This window comes from Taurulus bubalis (assembly GCF_910589615.1).
Source record: "Taurulus bubalis genome assembly, chromosome: 13".
NCBI classification, from domain to species: domain Eukaryota; kingdom Metazoa; phylum Chordata; class Actinopteri; order Perciformes; family Cottidae; genus Taurulus; species Taurulus bubalis.
Genome location: NC_136601.1, coordinates 13,472,173 through 13,490,303, shown reverse-complemented (window position 1 = coordinate 13,490,303; position 18,131 = coordinate 13,472,173). Strand labels below are relative to the sequence as shown.

Here is an 18,131-nt window from a genome sequence, read left to right as displayed (position 1 = left end):
TCAAATTTAAAAAGGAAGGGTGTGTGCATGTGTGTGTTACAAACATTACACGCATTCAGTGGAGCGCGCACGCACACACACACGATTGGAGGAGCTAAGGGACACACAAAAACATTCAAGTTTATTGCCGCTTTAATAATACGACAGTGGCAGGTGCAGATCCAGCATTCTTATTAACCTACATAAACTTTACACGTCACATCTCACCAGGGCCGTAGCCAAGGCTTCAGATAGCCTGGGGTCTTGAGTCAACGTCCCGCAATGGGCCACCACTTCTCCACTGATTCATTATCTGGATTTTCCATACATATACATATATATATATATATATATATATACACATATATACATATATATATATATATATATATATATATATATATAAATTTCCCAACACAAAGGTCTAAATGCTGTCTAAAGCCCTAAAGAGTAACAAGGAGAACCTTTAGAAGGAATCTTTATACTTTATTGAGCTGACCTGAAAAGATAGGTTTATATGTATATTTTCTTCTCACAGCAATACTCACATGCATTTGACATTACATTTCAGGTGATATTGTTCCTTCTCTCGATACTAGGCGTGATGACATTCCTTCCTAAAGTGATTTAAATGTAAGCGTTCAGGTCCTATGATCCGTTTGCTCAGCAAGAAACCATCATCTGGGGAAACAAATACAGTTTTGTACTAAAAAAGGCTGTAAATATCCTTTACATACCCAATAGAAACCAGAATGTGTCCATTGCATCAAGTTTTAAAAAGTGTAACTAATGGAATGCTTTTTTGTAAACACAAAAAACAAACTTTTTTAAAAAGAGATAATAAAGAGTGAAACCATCTTTATATGATGGCTCAATATAATGGTATTATGAGAAACAATCAGTAACAATCCTTGAAAATCAATGGCTAAATTACAGAGAATGTAAAAATAGGAGGCTGAACAATGTGTTTATAGATGCAAAAGGCAGTGTCAAAAATGATGTTTTATAGAATATAAATAATCATCAGAATCATAAAGGTTTGTCAACTGAACCAGCCTCTAAAAATACTTGCCAGGAACTAAACCCGGGGACATAACCCTCTGTCATGATCATGGACGGCCTGGCATCTGGCAGGAAGCGCCAGTATTGTATTGTTCTCCATCAGCATTCACACGTTATCTAGAAGGCTGAGTGAAATTGTGTGACTTTGCAGGTCACAGGCAGACACACATGCATCATAAACCTGACTAATATCAAATTTTCACACTCATGATGTGCACTTACCGCTCTCGTGATCCAGCAGCTGCTGCTCCCTCTGCGTGGGATGAATTTCAGACGTGTTGTATACTGGAAGTGGCGTGACACCTTCACGTCCTCGTGCAACCCGTGTGTGTGTGTTCCTCCGATATGTCTGGAGTCTGGCAAACACACACGGCAGCTATTCCCTGTCAGCATGTGCAACTGGAGACCGCAGCAAAGCTGAGAACGTCAACACTCCGAGTAACTGTACCGAGGCGCACGTCGTGTTTGAAAGTTAACCGGCTCAACGCAGACATGAAGACGACCACAGTTTGGAGTCTTAAGTTGGGAGATGAAGGAGTTTGAAAAGGTCTCAAATTCCTTTACAGGTAACGAGCCTCAAATAGGAAAAACAACCCAAGTGGAGAACATTGATCTGACAGTGTCATGTCTGTACGTTTGCCATTGGCCTCAACGAGAGAGAGGATGAAGTTACAAAGCGCTCCTTAATTAGACGTGATCATCTCCATGATACAGCCGTCCTTCCTCACCACACAGCCACATCAATCACAAGTCGCCAAGTCTCGTCTAAGAAAAGATCTTTATTTATAAAAAAACAGTATTACCAGTTACAGACTTTACTGAAAAAGCAACTTCTCAGAGCCAAGGCAGGTATGAATCGTACATCATAATTTTACATGGATAGGCAACATTACAAATATAGTATGTGTGGAGAGTAAAAAAAACAAAACAAAGATGATTGGTCTCTTTTGCCTTAAAAACAAATCAGGGGGGTAAAACTGGAACTAACAAGTTGAACAAATTGCATAATGCACTCTCCCACACATACAAAAAATAAAATACACAAACCTGACAGAGTGGAAAAAATAAGAAAACTATATGATAAAAACAAATGGATCATAGACAAAAATGTGCTTTTCGTCCACCTCCCAAATTAAATTAAATGTCAGTATCTCGCCCCAATCCGTCTTTTGAAAATCCTCCAAGTGAAGACGTCTCCCATATTTAGCTGTTGTATTTGAAAAACACCACAAGATTGACAATATTATTAGATTATAAAAAAAAACCTAAACAATAAGTAGTGATTTTTTTTTTAAACGATTTAAAGAGATAATTATTCCAAAAAGACCCTTCTGAAGTGTTCGTTACTTTATTAATTAAGAATAAACCGCTGAGCAGGTAATTTCTATAGTGTGAATCTTTTACAGTAGAGTAATGGCTTCTAAAGCAAAATGTTTACTGGTTTAGTAGTGTATAATGTTCCCAACTTCATATTTCAGTGCCAAGTCCGATGTGTTGGACGTAGGGTAAAAGTCAAAACACAGTAACTCAAATTGAAATTTTTCCTTTCACTTGGGGGGCAATTAAGGTTTCAAATACAAAAAGAGGCAGTTGGTAGATAAAACCTGACGAAACTAAACAAAAGCTTCATCACAGGAGTAAGAGCACACCATAAAAACAGACATGAATGAATGAAATAATCAACGTGTGGTCTTATGGGTCTGGTCCGTGCACACGCACACAAAAACACTTACTCCAAGGTCCATATTCATTTTCCACACACACACACACACACACGGCCTTACTCTAGGACAAATATACACACATGCCCTTTTCTTGGTTGTGCTCATCCCAACCGAGAGAAAATAACTCTAGACAGGAAAATAACTCCTATATAAACAACATTCTCAATCTAAAAAGGGCAAACGTCTGTCAGCCCAAACCTCCCAACAATCCCAGTAAAGGGACGCTTTAAATAAATGAGCCAAAACTAATGCAGTCAACCCATTTTCTTTTTATATACAGTATATACCCTACATAGAAGACTACGTACAAATTCATCATCAGGATGTGGGTGTTGGCATGACAATTTACCGAAATGTTGACAACAGCAAGACAAAATAAAAACAAGAAGAATGACAACACCGGAATTAAATGATTGTCAACAAAGGTGATTGCCTTTAAAGGAGAATTATAATTTAAAAACGGAATACATTTCTGTTGCTACAATTGAATGAAGTCGTAAAAAGTGTGTGTGTATATGTATGTATATATATATATATATATATATATATATATATATATATATATATATATATATATATATATATATATATATATATATATATACGCGCGTGTGTGTTGCATGAAATGGTTTGCCTGCAACACGGCCACTTTCTTTGGATGCCAACCCTCATCTTCTAATCCCATCTGTGTGGTGATAGAGAGAGAGAAAGAGAGAGGAGAGGGGGAGGGAGAGAGTCTGTGCATCTGGATCTTCTCTCCTCAGTAGCAGTGGTAGGGCAGGGACGGCCCAGTCTGGGTGATGCATACTATCAGTTTTTCTGGAGGAACAGAGTCAAAATGTGAACACAAAAAACAAATCTAATGTGGCCAACACAAAGACTATCTGGTTTAAGTATGGCACACTGCACAGTAGTGCAGTCACAATAACCAGATGTTCAATAATACCAATCTAAAACTAAATTGAAGATAGTTTGAATCCAGTATGGACTTTTATGGAAATCTTTGAACAAATGGCTCAGAAAACTGATGGGGTCATTGAATTTAAAACTGTTATTCCACAAAACATTGAATTATTGTGCCTTCCAGCATCAGCAAGTGTACGGTAGGAAATACTGCTCGTGTCTATGAAAGACCAGTCGGACAAACCACTGACCACATTTTATTGTTCCAAGTTATAATAAAAAAATTAAAATAATGAAGCAACTTCTCCAAATACATTCAACAAGTTTCTCTTTGACTTCATACTTATTCTAAAACTAATATGAAGTTACTTAATAGCAGACGATTGAAAATATCCAATTCATTAAATCTGTACATCTTCTGGCTTGTATGTTGTTGTAATACCCAGCAGAGCCACAGGAGCGCACTGAAACACTAATCAAGACCTCCGGCAACAGGTGACAAGACCAAGATCCAAGTACTTAGCTGCTGCTCTGTCTTAAGTAAAATATTTCACGACATGGCAATAATACCAAACAACACACATACGTTCCTAAAGTGAGTATACTCCGGCAGTTGTCATGGCTAAAAGACATCTATAGAGTGTCTCGTTACAATTCAGTGACAAAGTTGTGTATTATAAGTAAATTATTTTTTGTCCGTGACACCACATTGCTTTCCTTCTTCGACATTGTGTTGCAGTAATTATAGTGTTTTCATTCTACAATTAGCATTGGTATCAAAGTCCTGGTATTGTGACGACACTACCGCACAAACAAAAAGGTTTTTATTTAGGATTTAAATTGTAATGATCAGCTTTAGGTTCATCTCTACACTGACGGACTGCATGGACCACAATGCACAAGGAGCATCTCGCAGCCTTCTATACTAGCATGTACACATCACATTGAGGCATCATGTAGTTAAACATCAGTGTTTCAGTACACCGTCATCGACGAGACAGACGGTCAGTAGTTATAAAAGACAAACGGAACAGAGCTCATAGAGTCCATGCAGGACGAGAGGTGAGTTGGACATACCATGCTGTTACATGCAGAGGGGGTAGAGGGGAGGGGAGGGCTAACCATCGTAGGAGTCCAGCAGGGGCAAGGAGCCCTTTCTGCCCCCATATACCCCTCGCTGAGAGACAACCAGAGAAAGAGAGAAGAGGAAGTGAGTGTGAGAAAAGAAAAATGTCAGTAATTGTGAAGCTTTAAAAGCTGCCAAAGGAAAATGTTAAAGTCAGGAAATTATCATATTGGTGCAGGAGATTAGGGGTTAGTGTAGTTAAGTGAGCAATTCAACATGACCGGACATGTGAATGTGCGTGACAAAGATCTAAAGTACCGGTAAAGTGTCTGTGGTTTCATCCAGAGTGTGTCTCCTCTCCCTCTGGTCCAGTGTAGAGTAGGCCTCTGAGGAAATAAGACGTCAAGAATGAGAAAGAAAGAACATTACATCTCATCATGATTCTCAGGAATTTGTCTTGATAAAAAAGCAGTAATGATAAATGAACTAACCAGGGCCAAGGTCATTTAGTGGAATCATGTCTCTCTTTTCCCCTAAAATGAAGAAAGACAGAGTCACAAGTTAAACTAAACTTTCTGAACTTCCTCTTTACAAGTTTCAAAATGTAGGGTTTAAACACTGTAAAAAAGCTTTTAACCACAAGTTTTTCCCGTGCACACTGACCTCTGTCTAGCAGTGGCGTGGTGCTGTCCTCATAGGTGCCGTTGGCTCGGGTGCTCGGGCCGTTGGTGGTGCTGAGGTTGACCATGAAGTCAGTCTTCTTCCAGCCGTCTTTCTCCAGAGGCTTGCGCAGCTCTTTGTGGGCCCAGACGAGCTGCAGCACCTGGCCGGCCCCCCGCACCTCACGCTCTGAGCGCTTGCTGTAGGATATACAGCAGTATGGCCACACATTTACCAAAGTATTTGTTTTCGCTATGTATTTCTAACAGCCAGTTCAGGCCTGTTCCCAAAGGGGATAGACACTTCATTCCTCAACACCTCGGAGCTTTTTTAACTTCAGAAATGTGTCATGAACCAATTATATTAATTAAAATGAGGCTGGTTTCCGAGTGACCCAACTCTTTCCACGCAACAGGAGTTGGACAGCTGAAAAAATACGCAGCATCTGTTCACATTTTAGCTTTACATTTTGGGATAATTATTACATTCATGCATTTGTTTGCAATGGAGGCTCCATAACAGTAAGGTATAAGAGTATCTTTAATATACACAGCCAAAGCATCCGTTTTATCCGTCTATCATAAAAAGCTGTGTTGTATCTGAAACACTGGATTAATAACTATAAATTATGTAAGCGCCAGAAAACACACTAGAAAAGACTTCTGACCTCATTTTACAGAATACACTTACCCGTCCTTGTTGATAAGCACCAGCCTCTCAATGCCCTGAGAGGCTCGGAGGGTCTTTGCTGCCTCCACGCTGTTGCCTATCACCTCAGTGAGCGTGCTCAGTACAGACACCACCGTCTCCTCTGATAGAACGCGCCCAGACTGACTCTGGCCTCCAGGCAGGTTGGCCACAAGGTGAGGCACTGCATGCAAACCTGCAGGTGGCGCGCAGTGAAGTGAGGAAATGTAACTGGAGTGATACAAATGCAAACACCCAAAAACATGCACACACTTGCCACTGTGCATGAAATATTGTCTTTCAAATAACTGTAATTATCCAGCAGAAGAGAAGTGCAAGATATATTCTTCAAGAGCGTTTTGTAGCTCATTTGGATGCTCAATAAAACATCCTTACCGAGCAGTTGGCAGTTACGTCTGTCGATGGAGAGGTTCCTCAAGGCTCCGGACATTGCTCGAACCACACGGTCATTGCCGTGAGCCAGTAGCTCCGCTATCATGGGAAGACCCTTCTCCAGACGCACAGTGGCCCTGATGTACCGTCCATACTGAAAGGCAAGCAGATAGACGGTGCAATGAATGTCATTTTCATTGCAATAACAAGATGGATAGTACCATGGACCTCATCACACCTTTAATCTACCCCAAAATGCTCTTTCAGATTCTATAAATATTTCTAATAATTTAATGACTTTTTTTCCGACAGCAGAGATTCAGTTTATTAAGAAGTGGTACTAACAGTCCATCGGCCTGCACACAGGTTCTGTATGGCACCGGCAGCGGCCTCAAGTACCGAGGGGTTCTTGCTCTCTCTGAGCAGCGATGTGTAAACACGAACCACCTCTGGTTGGAACAACAGCTCGTAACCTGAAGTAGACACAGAGAGAGAAGTGTTAGTTTAGAAAACAGCAACATTTGTGCTATATTTACTTCTACCAGACTGAACCGTTTGTGTGAATAAATGGCAGATATTAGTACACATTTTGTAATCTCACTTGGAAACCATATTAAAAGCACAAAAACCTATTAATTGCTTTTATGTCCACTCGTTTGAAACTTACATTATTAGATATTTTTAGTGTTAAAGGAGGAAAGTATTAACATGTTCAGCTGGTTCCCCATTTTCTAGCTAAGATCTTTTAAATGAGAATTAACGTTTAAGTTTAGCAGTAGCAAATAGAGCTAGATAGCAGCACAGAGTGCTAAACAAGACATGACGAGATTTGTGCGACCTTAAAGATCAATTCTTAAAAAAAAAAAAAAATGTTTTAAAAAGGGAAAGAAGCGACATGGACACCTTTGGCAGGTGTTGTCCTCTTTGGAATGTCGACCTGATCTCCACTTCCATCATCGCCATCCTTCTTTCCTGCAGTGAGAAATTAAATACAAAATACAAATAAAAAAAGAGAACATGAAAGACTGAACGGAGGAAATAACACCGATTATGTGACGCAGGTTGAGATGAGCAGTCAGTTATCCTCAGTCCTTTACTCTGGCACACTGTTATGTGAAATGCGACCATGCAACCAGTGGAACAAACTGTGAACATGCAGTCGTTTGCGGGGCATCATGCTTATGAACTGAACGCAAATTAAATTGTGGGCAGTGAAATTTCTCTTGCCAAGTATTCATCTGTGTTAGTGATGACAGAGTGGTCAATAGTTTCAAAAGTTCACAGACACCAAGAGGAGAATCTTACCTTTTGAAAACCACTCATCTAAACACAGCAGAGAGAAAGGACGAAGTGAAGGAGGGTTGGAAGAAGGATGGAGGGGGGGGGGGGTGTTGAGGGGAAGGATGGAGAGAGAAGAGGAGTGAAATAGGAGTAGAGTGTGAAAAACAGCGACAGGTGCTCTCACCACCAACAAGCTCAAAGCCACCAGCAGCTACCCATCGTCCAACAGCAAATCTCGTGGACACACAACTCTAAGCCGTCTCACACTGACCTTTGCCCTTTCGAGAGCCAAAGCAGCCACCTTTGTTGGCAGGGGCCGGTCCCTGGTTGATGGGCGTGGTCTCGGCGAAGCGTTCGCAGCCGGGGACTTCGCGGTGAACGTGATAGGACAGATTCCTCAGGAGGCAGACGCAGTTCTCCACCAACTGTGGGAAGAGAAGACAAGAAAAGAGGATGATCAAAGATGGAGGCAGAGGAAAAGTAGTGTTTTTGGTTTCAAAAAATAAAATCTGTTATCTGACTTAAGTGAGCAGGTACCTTATTATCCACATGTTTTAGGTTGATCTGTGATTGGACAATGTACATGAGTGAATCCACTAATCCCGTGCATTCCCTCAGCTTTCGCCTGGCTTCGCTGCGTTCTGAACTCACATTCCTGTTGAACAGAGGGAGACGTTTTAGCACATAATTGCATGTTTCCATCTCAAAATAGCCTCTTTTTCTTCTCCTTTTACTTCATAGGCTTTCAATCCACTGATCCCCTTGCATACATACCTAAGGCAGCCAGCAGTGTTGGTCAAGGCGGTCTCCCACTCCAGATGGCGTGGTTTGCAGCTCTCCTCTCCGTTGCTCGCTTGCTCCCAGCCGGAGTGAGGCACAACCACTTCGTCAGCGAGGGCGTGCAGGGCGTGGTCCACAATCTCCATCTTTACGGAGTCGTGGGATGAGAGGTTCCACAAGGTGCCTGGGACGATATAACAAAAATACTGTTGCCATCAGTAATCTAATATGGTTTCCAAGTGAGATTACAAAAGGTGTACTAATAGCTGCTATTTGGTCACATCAGTTTGGCCCTCAATTTATTTTGAGGCCAAACTGTCTCTTTTATTGCAGATAAAAGACAGTTTGGCACTCAAAATAAATTACCAATATATTGGATTGAATCATCTTATTTGTGTTTCTGTTTGCACACATAAAAAAAAAAATAAAAAAAACTCAAATGATCAATACAAGCATCTTATAATGTTGATACCTGTGATAGTGTCAGTGAGGTCCTGGTCACGGGTTTTTCTCAGTAACCTGGTCAGTGCAGGCACACCATCGCAGTTCTTAATGGCGATCTTGTTTTCTTGGTCCCGGCCATATGAAATGTTCTTTAGTGCCCCACAGGCCGAGTGGTGCACATCCTTGCTGGGGTGGTCCAGCAGTGACACCAAGGATGGGATGCCCTTCAGGCGACGCACATCCGACTTTACCTAGACACAAAATTATAAAACTCACATTAAGGATTTGCCAAATAGCCACAACACAAAAAAGATACACATTTGTTACTGTTATAATACAGTTGAATGTGACCGTTGTTTCACCTTATCATTTTTGAATGTGAGATGTTGGAGGAATGCAGCAGCGTTCGTCTTGACCGGGTCCAGGCGGTAGTTCAACATGGCAATGACTTCTGGCAGCTCCGGCTGCCTCCATGAACCAGGAGGACCCTTCCTCAGTGTGCTGTCCAGTGAAGCCATGCTCCCCCTCTCCATCGTCATGGGAACGCCCCAGGCATAAGGGTCAACTCCAACCACGTCACCATCCAAAGTGTCCTCACAGCTCCTGCATGTCGCAGAAGGAGATAGAGAGAAACATTTAGTTTGTTTGTTTTACATGGTATGATTGAAAAAAACAAACAACAACAAGTGCGCTATGACCACACAGCAATGCTTTTGCGTTATACCGGAGTCTTCGTCTGTCCATACCCCCGGGGCCGGGCCCCAAGCGTGGCATGGTACCGTAGCCTCCAGGGTGCATTGGTGGAGGACCCATGCCGTAGTCATCATAGCCCACACTGCGCTGGTCATCCTCGAGACCGTAGTGGCCGTGGCCATACCGCACCTCCATCGCTGAGCCCATGGCCCTCATTCCCCGGCCCACCTGGGGCTGCGCTGCATACGGGTCAAGCTGCTGGCGGCTTGGAGCGCGGTACCCAGAGTCCAGGGTCCGGTAGCCGTCAACTGGCCTGGAGGAAGAAGGGAATGAGCGGAGTTGTTAAAGTGAGATCCTATTCCGAGTGATCCGCCTCTCAGACTGACACAGTGATGCAGGATGAATTTCTAACTGAAGTCAATAAAACACGAGTTATCTGGCTTCAGTCCTGATTCTTAACAGACTGGAGATAGGCAGGTCTGACACTTCTTGACTACAGCGTGAATGCTCGTACATGTGTCGACAGTAACTATATGTTAGAGTGTTTTTATGGTGTTGACTTCCTCCCCTTTACATACATTATGATCTTGTCCATCTCACACAAACTTAATGATTAGAGTACAAAGGTTGTTCCATCAACTTTTGCCAAAACATTGTAATATAAAAAGAAAATTAAAGTTAAACTATGTCTGTTAAATCAGTCGTAAATATTCTAGTGACCCCTTTTAAAAAGGAGACTGAAACAAGTATTTTTTAGCAAATATAAACAGCTTAGTTTAGTGTTATTGAATGTAGTGTATGAATTACAATTGTAGTTCCAGATCTTGTTTCAACAACAATGATCAGAGATACAACTGTGACCGCTACAATTCTGGTTTTAATAAAGGATAATTTCTTTTTTTTTTTTTTTAAAGGGCTCAAACATGGCTAGCATGTATTCATTACGTGAAAACCCCAAACTACAGTTACAGAGTGGATTAAACGCAACACATTTCAGAATGTAAAAACACCACAATAAAATGTGCCAGACAAGGAAACAGTCACAGCACTCCTCTATGCAGAGGTCTTGTACCTGTAGCGGTCGTCCATGTGCGATCCCCTACTAAGGCTGGTGTATGCCTCCGATGGGGGGCCTCCCCGGTAGTCATCGTAAACCCCTGCAGGGGCATAGTGGTAGTTTCTGGGCACTGTGGCTGTGGGGTAGTCCCCCGGTCCAGGCTGCCTGTAAGGACGGTCCAGCGTGGCGCTGTAGCCGCCCATACCAGACACCGACAAGCCCCCATCAATGGACATCGAGTCAGAAGGCAGGACTGTGCGTGAAATTGGTTTCTTCATCTAAAAAGGGAGAGCGATGATGCAACAAAATATGTTTATGGAGGAGGATAACCAAGTGGAGTTCTATCCTTTAAAATATGCTTTCACACCACTAAATTAAGCAACAGCAAAAAAGAATACCATTTTAACCGTTAAATTTATTTTCACACTTTGCAGGAAACGTCGCATGTATCATAATCACTTACGCCGTTGTCCTGCCGCCGCGTGGGTCCCTCGTCAGAAAAGACTGAGTGCACCTCCTGGGAGTCATCCTCTGGTCCGTAGCTCTCATCTAGAGCGCCATGTGCCGGGTCCACCATCCTGTACTGTAGAGGCACAGTTAGATTTCAAAATACTGGCACTTATTGCTATAATTACAATATATAATTGACATGATAAACTATACACAAACACATACCTGTATGCCGTTTAAGTATGAGTCAGTCAGTTTCAGTCGTTCTATGTCTGCATCCCCTAAACGCCCGTTCTGAGGTGAAGGAGAAAGACACAACTGTGAGATATATATTGTAAACATTTTAAATATAATACAATATGGCTTCAACAACATGTAAAAGTGAGGTCGAAGGCTTGATTCCCAGTAGCCAGGGCCGTCTACTTTCTTAAAACCTCCCAGATGATTTTACTCCTGCATAAGCACATTCACCGCTGACAAACTGTCGCTGCATGTTCATAGTCTGAATCACTGCCAGACATGAGGGAGGACATTTTGGAGCGCAGCCACTCACTCACACCCCACTTCCCCTGCTGTATTCAGTTACATAACCAACAACTGTCACACTGTATAACTTTTATAACATTCTCTATCTAACCCCGAGTAACACTCAGGCAATAGAACTGCCTCAGTCATCAGCTACAGCCTCTGGCTGAATCACGTGTGAATTCTGCATAATTGGGATACTTCGGAAATCTTTCCCAGCTATGCCTGTTCCTCATATCTGTTGGCCTGGGTTACTATCAGTTTCAGTATTTATTTGACACTAACAGTTTGTGCATTTTGGGTTGAACTGTCACTATAAGAGGCTCACGGTCCGATGCACGCAGCTTCATGCAGAATACACTATGTCGATTGATGCACGTAGTCCATCACCGAAGCCCAGGAACCGCTCTGTACCTTTTTGCAGCATGCGGTTAGCAACGTGTGTTGAGGTTAGCACTAAAAGCCGATTGGTTTGCAAGTCAGTTACAGTATAGCGAGCGTTTGGATATTTTCAATTTGAAAAAGCATAAGAAAATGCATTTCGGTGTTATAGCCTTTTGACAATAACAATACAGTCTGTTTTTTGTCCCCCCTCGCTATAATTAACTTGCACCGTACCGTGAACCAAGTGGTGTATGAACCGAACCCCAACTTCTGTTAACGTTATGCACTTTATATTATGACCATGAGGAGGCAGAGCTACTATTGGAAAGGAATAGGAAGTGGAAGTGTACAATAAGAAGGGTTCACTTCCTCTACAGCTGTGGGTGCTTCCTATAATGCCACCTCATTTACCAACACCTCCGTCATGGTCTAGGAGAAATGCGCAGACTGTGAGGCTGACAAAGCATGATTATCTTCATCAGCAGTCATATTTTTTTTTTAAACATGCATAGTTAGCACAAGGCCAAAAACACAGATTGTTGATTTCTTAGCCTTCGTCATCCAGCTGCCACATACCAGTCAAGTCACTTCCAAGGATTGAAAAAGACAAAACATAAGATCTAATCTAGGTCACTAAGCCCTTAATGGGAGGAAAACATTTAGGAAAAGATTTCAAACTATTCTACTCAGTGTACAATGCCAAGGAATTGTGCATTAATGAGACCCCATGAATAAAACACTGATAATGAGTTATAGGCGGCTAATGAAAGTTTACTGGTCTTCGTACAACAGAATAGGACGAGAAGGCAACAATAAAACCTTGTCCAAGCAAACAACTGAGAGAGCCTTTAAACTCTCAAGACAGGAAAGCTGATCAACTACAAAACAGATCTATATTATGATATAATAAACTCAATTGAGACCAGATAAAATAATGAAATGTCTGTTTTTAGCAAAATAAATACCTTGCAGAGCAAGGCAAATGGGCTTTAAGGCTGATATAATGAAGCAGACACATAACACATACCAGGGATTGTATTGTACAATTTCATAAAAGAGCTTGCAATATCATAGATGTTCACCACACAAAAAATATGAAAGTGCTTGATAAAAGGATTTAAATGAAAATAAAGACAAAATCCTTTATGATGAATAGGAAACCACGCTGGATGAAGGACAATGCGACACATGCGCAACAGATGACTGTCCTTGATAACACAAGTCACAACATGCTGGAACAGAGAGGAAAATAATTGAGATTTCACAGCAGGGGCCAAAGAAAGGTGTATATGTTTCTGTCAAGCGTGTATCCGGTGACTGACAGTGAAGGCATGCAGAAAATGTGTCACGATGACCATCTCAGGCATGTTAAAAGTAGTGGAACTATGTGCAGGCAAGAACTGTGATGGTGGAAGATGGCTGAAAGACAGGCAGACTTTAGCAACACAGTCGATGGAGAAAGATGTTGAATGATGACACGCTCAAACATACTGACCGGCCGAGCGAGGTGGAGAGGAGGCAGGCGGAGGCAGAGGAAGGGATGGATGATGGAGAAGACTTTTAGGATTGGATGATGATGATCCACGGATTGGATGTAAAGTGAAAGATAGGGGGGGGGCGCTTAAACACCTCAAGAGACTCTGGATCGAGACGTTCATTGGGGAGTGTTACCTGTGCGTGAGGGAGGGAGTGACCCAGGGCCGGGGGGCTGGTGGCGGGGAGGCCAACTCTCCTCCTCTCCTCCTCCAGCGCCCTGGTCAGCTGTTCAAACTGCACCTCCTGCTCCCTGACCGACTCCAGCAGAGCTGCTGCGCTCTCACACTGCTCCATACACACTACACGGCCCCAAGGGGAGAGAGGGGGACGTTACACACATCCATACAGCCTCGTTCACACTACAGCACAGTAAGAGGCGGGCACCCGATCTGCTTGGTGACTGGTCGAGATGCCTTCTTGGAATCGGCAGTGTGCAGCTTGCACAACACTTCTTTTGAACCCAATAATGAATATAAAGCAGTCACAACTGTAAAGACATGTTTCTTGCTGAATCTCAGACACAAATTATCCTCAACAACACTGGGCTCTTGTGTCCGACGTCTACTCGTTTGAAAACCCGTCATAGACTCATTCATTCAAGTTTTAATCCCCACAGAGACATAAAAGGTGGCCGACTTTCTCAAATTTCAAGCTTCCTTTGGGAATACCTGAACATGTCAGTATTGAAGAAACGAACAAGAAGAGTGTTATTTGCATCTCCGCCAACTGTAAGTGAAATCCTCCCATGGTGATGTGTGAAAAGAAAATACAGCAGAATAATAAACTACTTAATTAGTTCCATTAATTCCCATGACACTGTATATTTCAAGGTCTGACAGTAAGCCCAATACGAGCCAAACGCTGCAGGAGGAGGCAGAGATGATGGAGGAAAGGGAGTCTTTAAAATCCTACTTATGGCATTGATCATCATCATAATAATTTCAATTTATATAGCGCTTTTTTAGATACACAAAGACGCTTTACATTATGGACAAGAGACAATGACAAACAGAACAGAACAAAAACTAAAGAAAGCAAACTAAAAACAAACAGGATATTTTTGTATCATAATATGGAGATAGCTATTGTAACATTGCATTAGTCAATATCACCATTCCCTGCATGTAGATCAATAAAGTTATTGCCACTTAAGGCATGCATGGAGGAGTCCTCTGGGCTTTACTCCTTCTCAGACTCTACAACAGAAAATATTTAAATACAAACGGCAGACAAAGAGATTTTTGGATAAATCCTCTGCAGAGTGTAGAGCTGGCAAAGCAAAACAGCATTGGTGTATTGCCAGTGCACAACAAACATACTTCCTTTTTAAAATAGGAAATACTGCAATAGCTCCACCTTTAAGAGAATGTGGGGTGCCTCGTGGGCATATACATGCGTGTTGTGTTTCATGGCCATACAAGGCCATGGGGGAAACGCAGGAGGATTTTCCATACTTCATGAATTCAAAACACCAATTTATGGCAGTACTGTGTACACAAAACCAACAAAGAGGATGAGGCCGGTTTCACATGGAGAAGCATCTTTTACACTTTCTGGAAGAAGCTTAAGACCACAACACATCCAATCCAAGGGAGCTGCATACTATTCTTTACAATTGAAGCACAAACATACTTTCCAAGCTCATTTCAGAGAAAATCAGAAATACACACCTTCCCCTGTGGGCGTTGCTCTGTAGTAGAGGTGAAAGATCACAGCAAGGTCAGAGGTGGAGCTCTAGTTGCTCATGGGAAGAAGGTCACCGAATTATCAATCCCAGAAACGGGGAGGAATGGACTGCAGAGAAAGACAGAGGTGTAGGGAAGGGAAGAGAATAGTAAGGAGAAAGAGGGAGAAATGTTTTGGTGAAGAACGAAGGCCCCTCAGTTTGAAAAACAGCAACATGGTGAGAATACCGTACAGGTGTGTCAATGGGATTGTGTTTGCTTTGTAAGCAGAAAAAGCACAGCGAGAGACAGAGACATACAGTAGCTTCAGCCTTTAGACACACCCTATATTTACTCAAAGTTTGGCCTGCAAGCACTGGGAAGCTGACCAACCTGCAGCTTTCTGGGCCAGAGAACATCGACCGTCAGCATAAAGAGAAAAGGGGTTTTAAGATTGTAACATTCTTCAAGAACCATATGTTCTTCTATAAACTCATTCTTTTCTTCTCCTTCCCTTTTAAGTTTTACTTACAGCCTATCGTCTTTAAGTTTCCATCTACCTCTGGCACAACTCTGTCAGTCCACTACTCTTGTTTCCTCAACTAAACAGCCTTTCATCCCTCCCCCTACGTCTCTTTGTTATCTTGGCTGTGCTCTCAGAGAAAGACATTGTTATAGCAGAGCCAAACAAGTGTAGACTCAGATCCTCTTATCTGTATACACCCTCTACTGCAGCAACCCAGCTCCCCATCAGCCCTGGTTTGAAAGGTGAATAAACACAGGCGTTTGCAAACCAACAGACACCTGCATGACCGGTTAGACAAGGGAGAGGGGGGGGGCGACCAAACTTCAGTTTCTCAATACCTCGGTCTGTCTTGCCAACATGCACACATGAAAAACTGGAGGGCAAATCCACAGAGATTTAGACAACAAACAGGGACCTGCATTTACATTTCAGGCAGCAGGTGTTTGTGTGAACGACCGGTACAGCCTGAACAAACATAGGTGTAATGAGTTAAAGTGGCGAGATGGTGATGAATGACTTCGTTTCACCTGTATTAGATTGTGTAAAAAAAAAGAGAAAGAAAGAAAGACAGACATGGTGAAATCACAGTCTGTTAAATGAATGACACACACATTCACAAGAAACCCAGCTTGGGGTGTGCCCAGTGTGGGAAAAAAAGGAGGAAAGTGGGATGGCCTGATGAGAAAACGAGGAGTGGCTGAAGTTTGTTTCACAAGACAAAGGAATTACCCTGAACCAAAACCAGGATTTTGCATGCGCAATAAAAGCTGACAGACGGGATGAAATGATGTCACAGACAGGCTCACACTATTGCTTGCATAGTGGCTGTGGAGCCCTGGAGCAATAACCTCCCACCTGAACAAATCACACACTGCTGTCCTGTACCACACATGCCTATATATGGTCATAGCCAGGATAGGGCTGATATCATCTACAAGACAGACAGAGATGAACAGATTAAGAGCTGCCAACAAATAAAACAAACCGAAAGACAGGCAGTGGAAAACGCATAAGGAGAGTGTAATCTGGAGTGAACCAGGGGGTAGAGATAAGGAAAGGAATAGTGAATAAAAGATCAAAGCTAATCTTGCATTCCTAGCATTGTCTCCTACCAATTCAGCAAAGCAGCCCACACACTCATCTGCGATAAAACGACCTTAACGGGACACTGGCTCATAGTCCTTTAGAGACTTGCGTTTACCATACCGTCGCATCATTTTAAGGCAGTTCACTAGGGACAAATACCCAAAACACAGAAAGGCCAACGATTTATTTCCATGTCTTCTCAACTGGCATCTTTCCATAATTTAAATCCCCATGTAAATACTGCCTCGCTCCTTATCTTAGATGGAGCAAATAATATTTTTTACCATGCTAACTGCTATCGTATTTCACTAATGAGCGCAATTGTCATTCATGCAAGATTAATGATAAACTATGATTGATATTTCTTGGCAAGTGTACTTGCGAATGTGATTATAAGCTCCCGCCCGTGCGTGCGTGCATGTGTGTTTTAACCGCAGTCAAAGGAGGGAATTTGCAGCTGTCAGTCTGGGAGGTTGGAGGAACAATAAGTAGTTTGTGCAATTGAGAGCATGACTGCAAGTGTGAAAACCCTAGGAGGGAAAGGAAAATATTATTGGACACATTTGGGTGTACGTGCGTCTGTGTGTGTCTGGAGGGGGTCGAGTTGCAACGTTCTTTACCCCCTCCTGACTTCTGTTCTCCACCCGTATTCAACTTTCACAACCGTTAGTTTTGGCCTTGAAAGTCACCGGTAAATTTCATTGAACAATGAAAACAATCATTGCTCTCCCATTGCCGCTCCCCTCCCCTTTCCCCTCTAACCCACTTCCTGAGAAACAGGATGTTATGGATTCGACATCAGAGATGAGTAAAGGGACGTTGCGGTTACTTAAGCTCACCAAAGAAACCATGTCCTCAACAGAACTGCTTGTACTCAAAACCACGACGACAGCCTATAGGATATACACTCTAGTAAACCACCTACTGCTGGTTGGAGGAAGTCTTTGAGGTGAAATCCCCCACGGCTAATATGTTGATCACACGACCACATCAACTTCTCATTTTGTTCTCCACCTACTGTTTTCTGTTCTGCTTTCATAAACAATCTTTGTGAACCCGTTAGGCTGAATCATGTCATGAAGAGATTTTTTTTAGTAAGTTATTTGATTTATTCCTATAGTTTCGCCACAATCCTCACTCTTGAGCTGAACAATTTGTTGCTAGACAGGTCAAAGCTATTTAAAAAAACTGATAATGGATACAACTAAGAAAACTCCACTCAAAGAAAAGC

The 18,131-nt window shown here is 42.3% G+C and overlaps 1 protein-coding gene across 2 annotated transcripts; it reads right to left on the bottom strand.

The window, feature by feature from the left end:
- Positions 1 to 3,375: 3,375 nt before the first annotated feature.
- Positions 3,376 to 11,570, bottom strand: LOC306745536 (catenin delta-1-like). Of its 2 annotated transcripts, XM_079228342.1 has the most exons (18): positions 11,405 to 11,570; positions 11,193 to 11,312; positions 10,745 to 11,007; positions 9,704 to 9,985; positions 9,342 to 9,582; positions 9,008 to 9,230; positions 8,530 to 8,719; positions 8,293 to 8,410; positions 8,027 to 8,180; positions 7,378 to 7,446; positions 6,820 to 6,947; positions 6,478 to 6,628; positions 6,085 to 6,277; positions 5,398 to 5,594; positions 5,226 to 5,267; positions 5,053 to 5,120; positions 4,746 to 4,845; positions 3,376 to 3,584 (listed from the first exon to the last, which is right to left on the bottom strand). In XM_079228342.1, the coding sequence occupies exons 1-17, from the start codon at positions 11,552 to 11,554 to the stop codon at positions 4,786 to 4,788; spliced, it is 2,649 nt and encodes an 882-aa protein (XP_079084468.1). In that variant the 5' UTR covers positions 11,555 to 11,570; the 3' UTR covers positions 3,376 to 3,584; positions 4,746 to 4,785. The 2 variants fall into 2 exon arrangements, with proteins under 2 accessions (XP_079084468.1, XP_079084469.1); XM_079228343.1 differs by lacking the exon at positions 4,746 to 4,845.
- Between the last annotated feature and the right edge of the window lie 6,561 nt (positions 11,571 to 18,131).

Excerpts from the sequence above, each read along its gene's own strand:
- LOC306745536 (XM_079228342.1), bottom strand. The coding sequence starts at position 11,554 with ATGTTGTTGAAGCCATATTGTATTATATTTAAAATGTTTACAATATAT. Across the intron at positions 9,231-9,341 it reads TCACATTCAAAAATGATAAG|GTAAAGTCGGATGTGCGTCG; the intron begins GTGAAACAACGG and ends TTTTGTGTCTAG. Across the intron at positions 8,411-8,529 it reads AACACTGCTGGCTGCCTTAG|GAATGTGAGTTCAGAACGCA; the intron begins GTATGTATGCAA and ends TCTGTTCAACAG.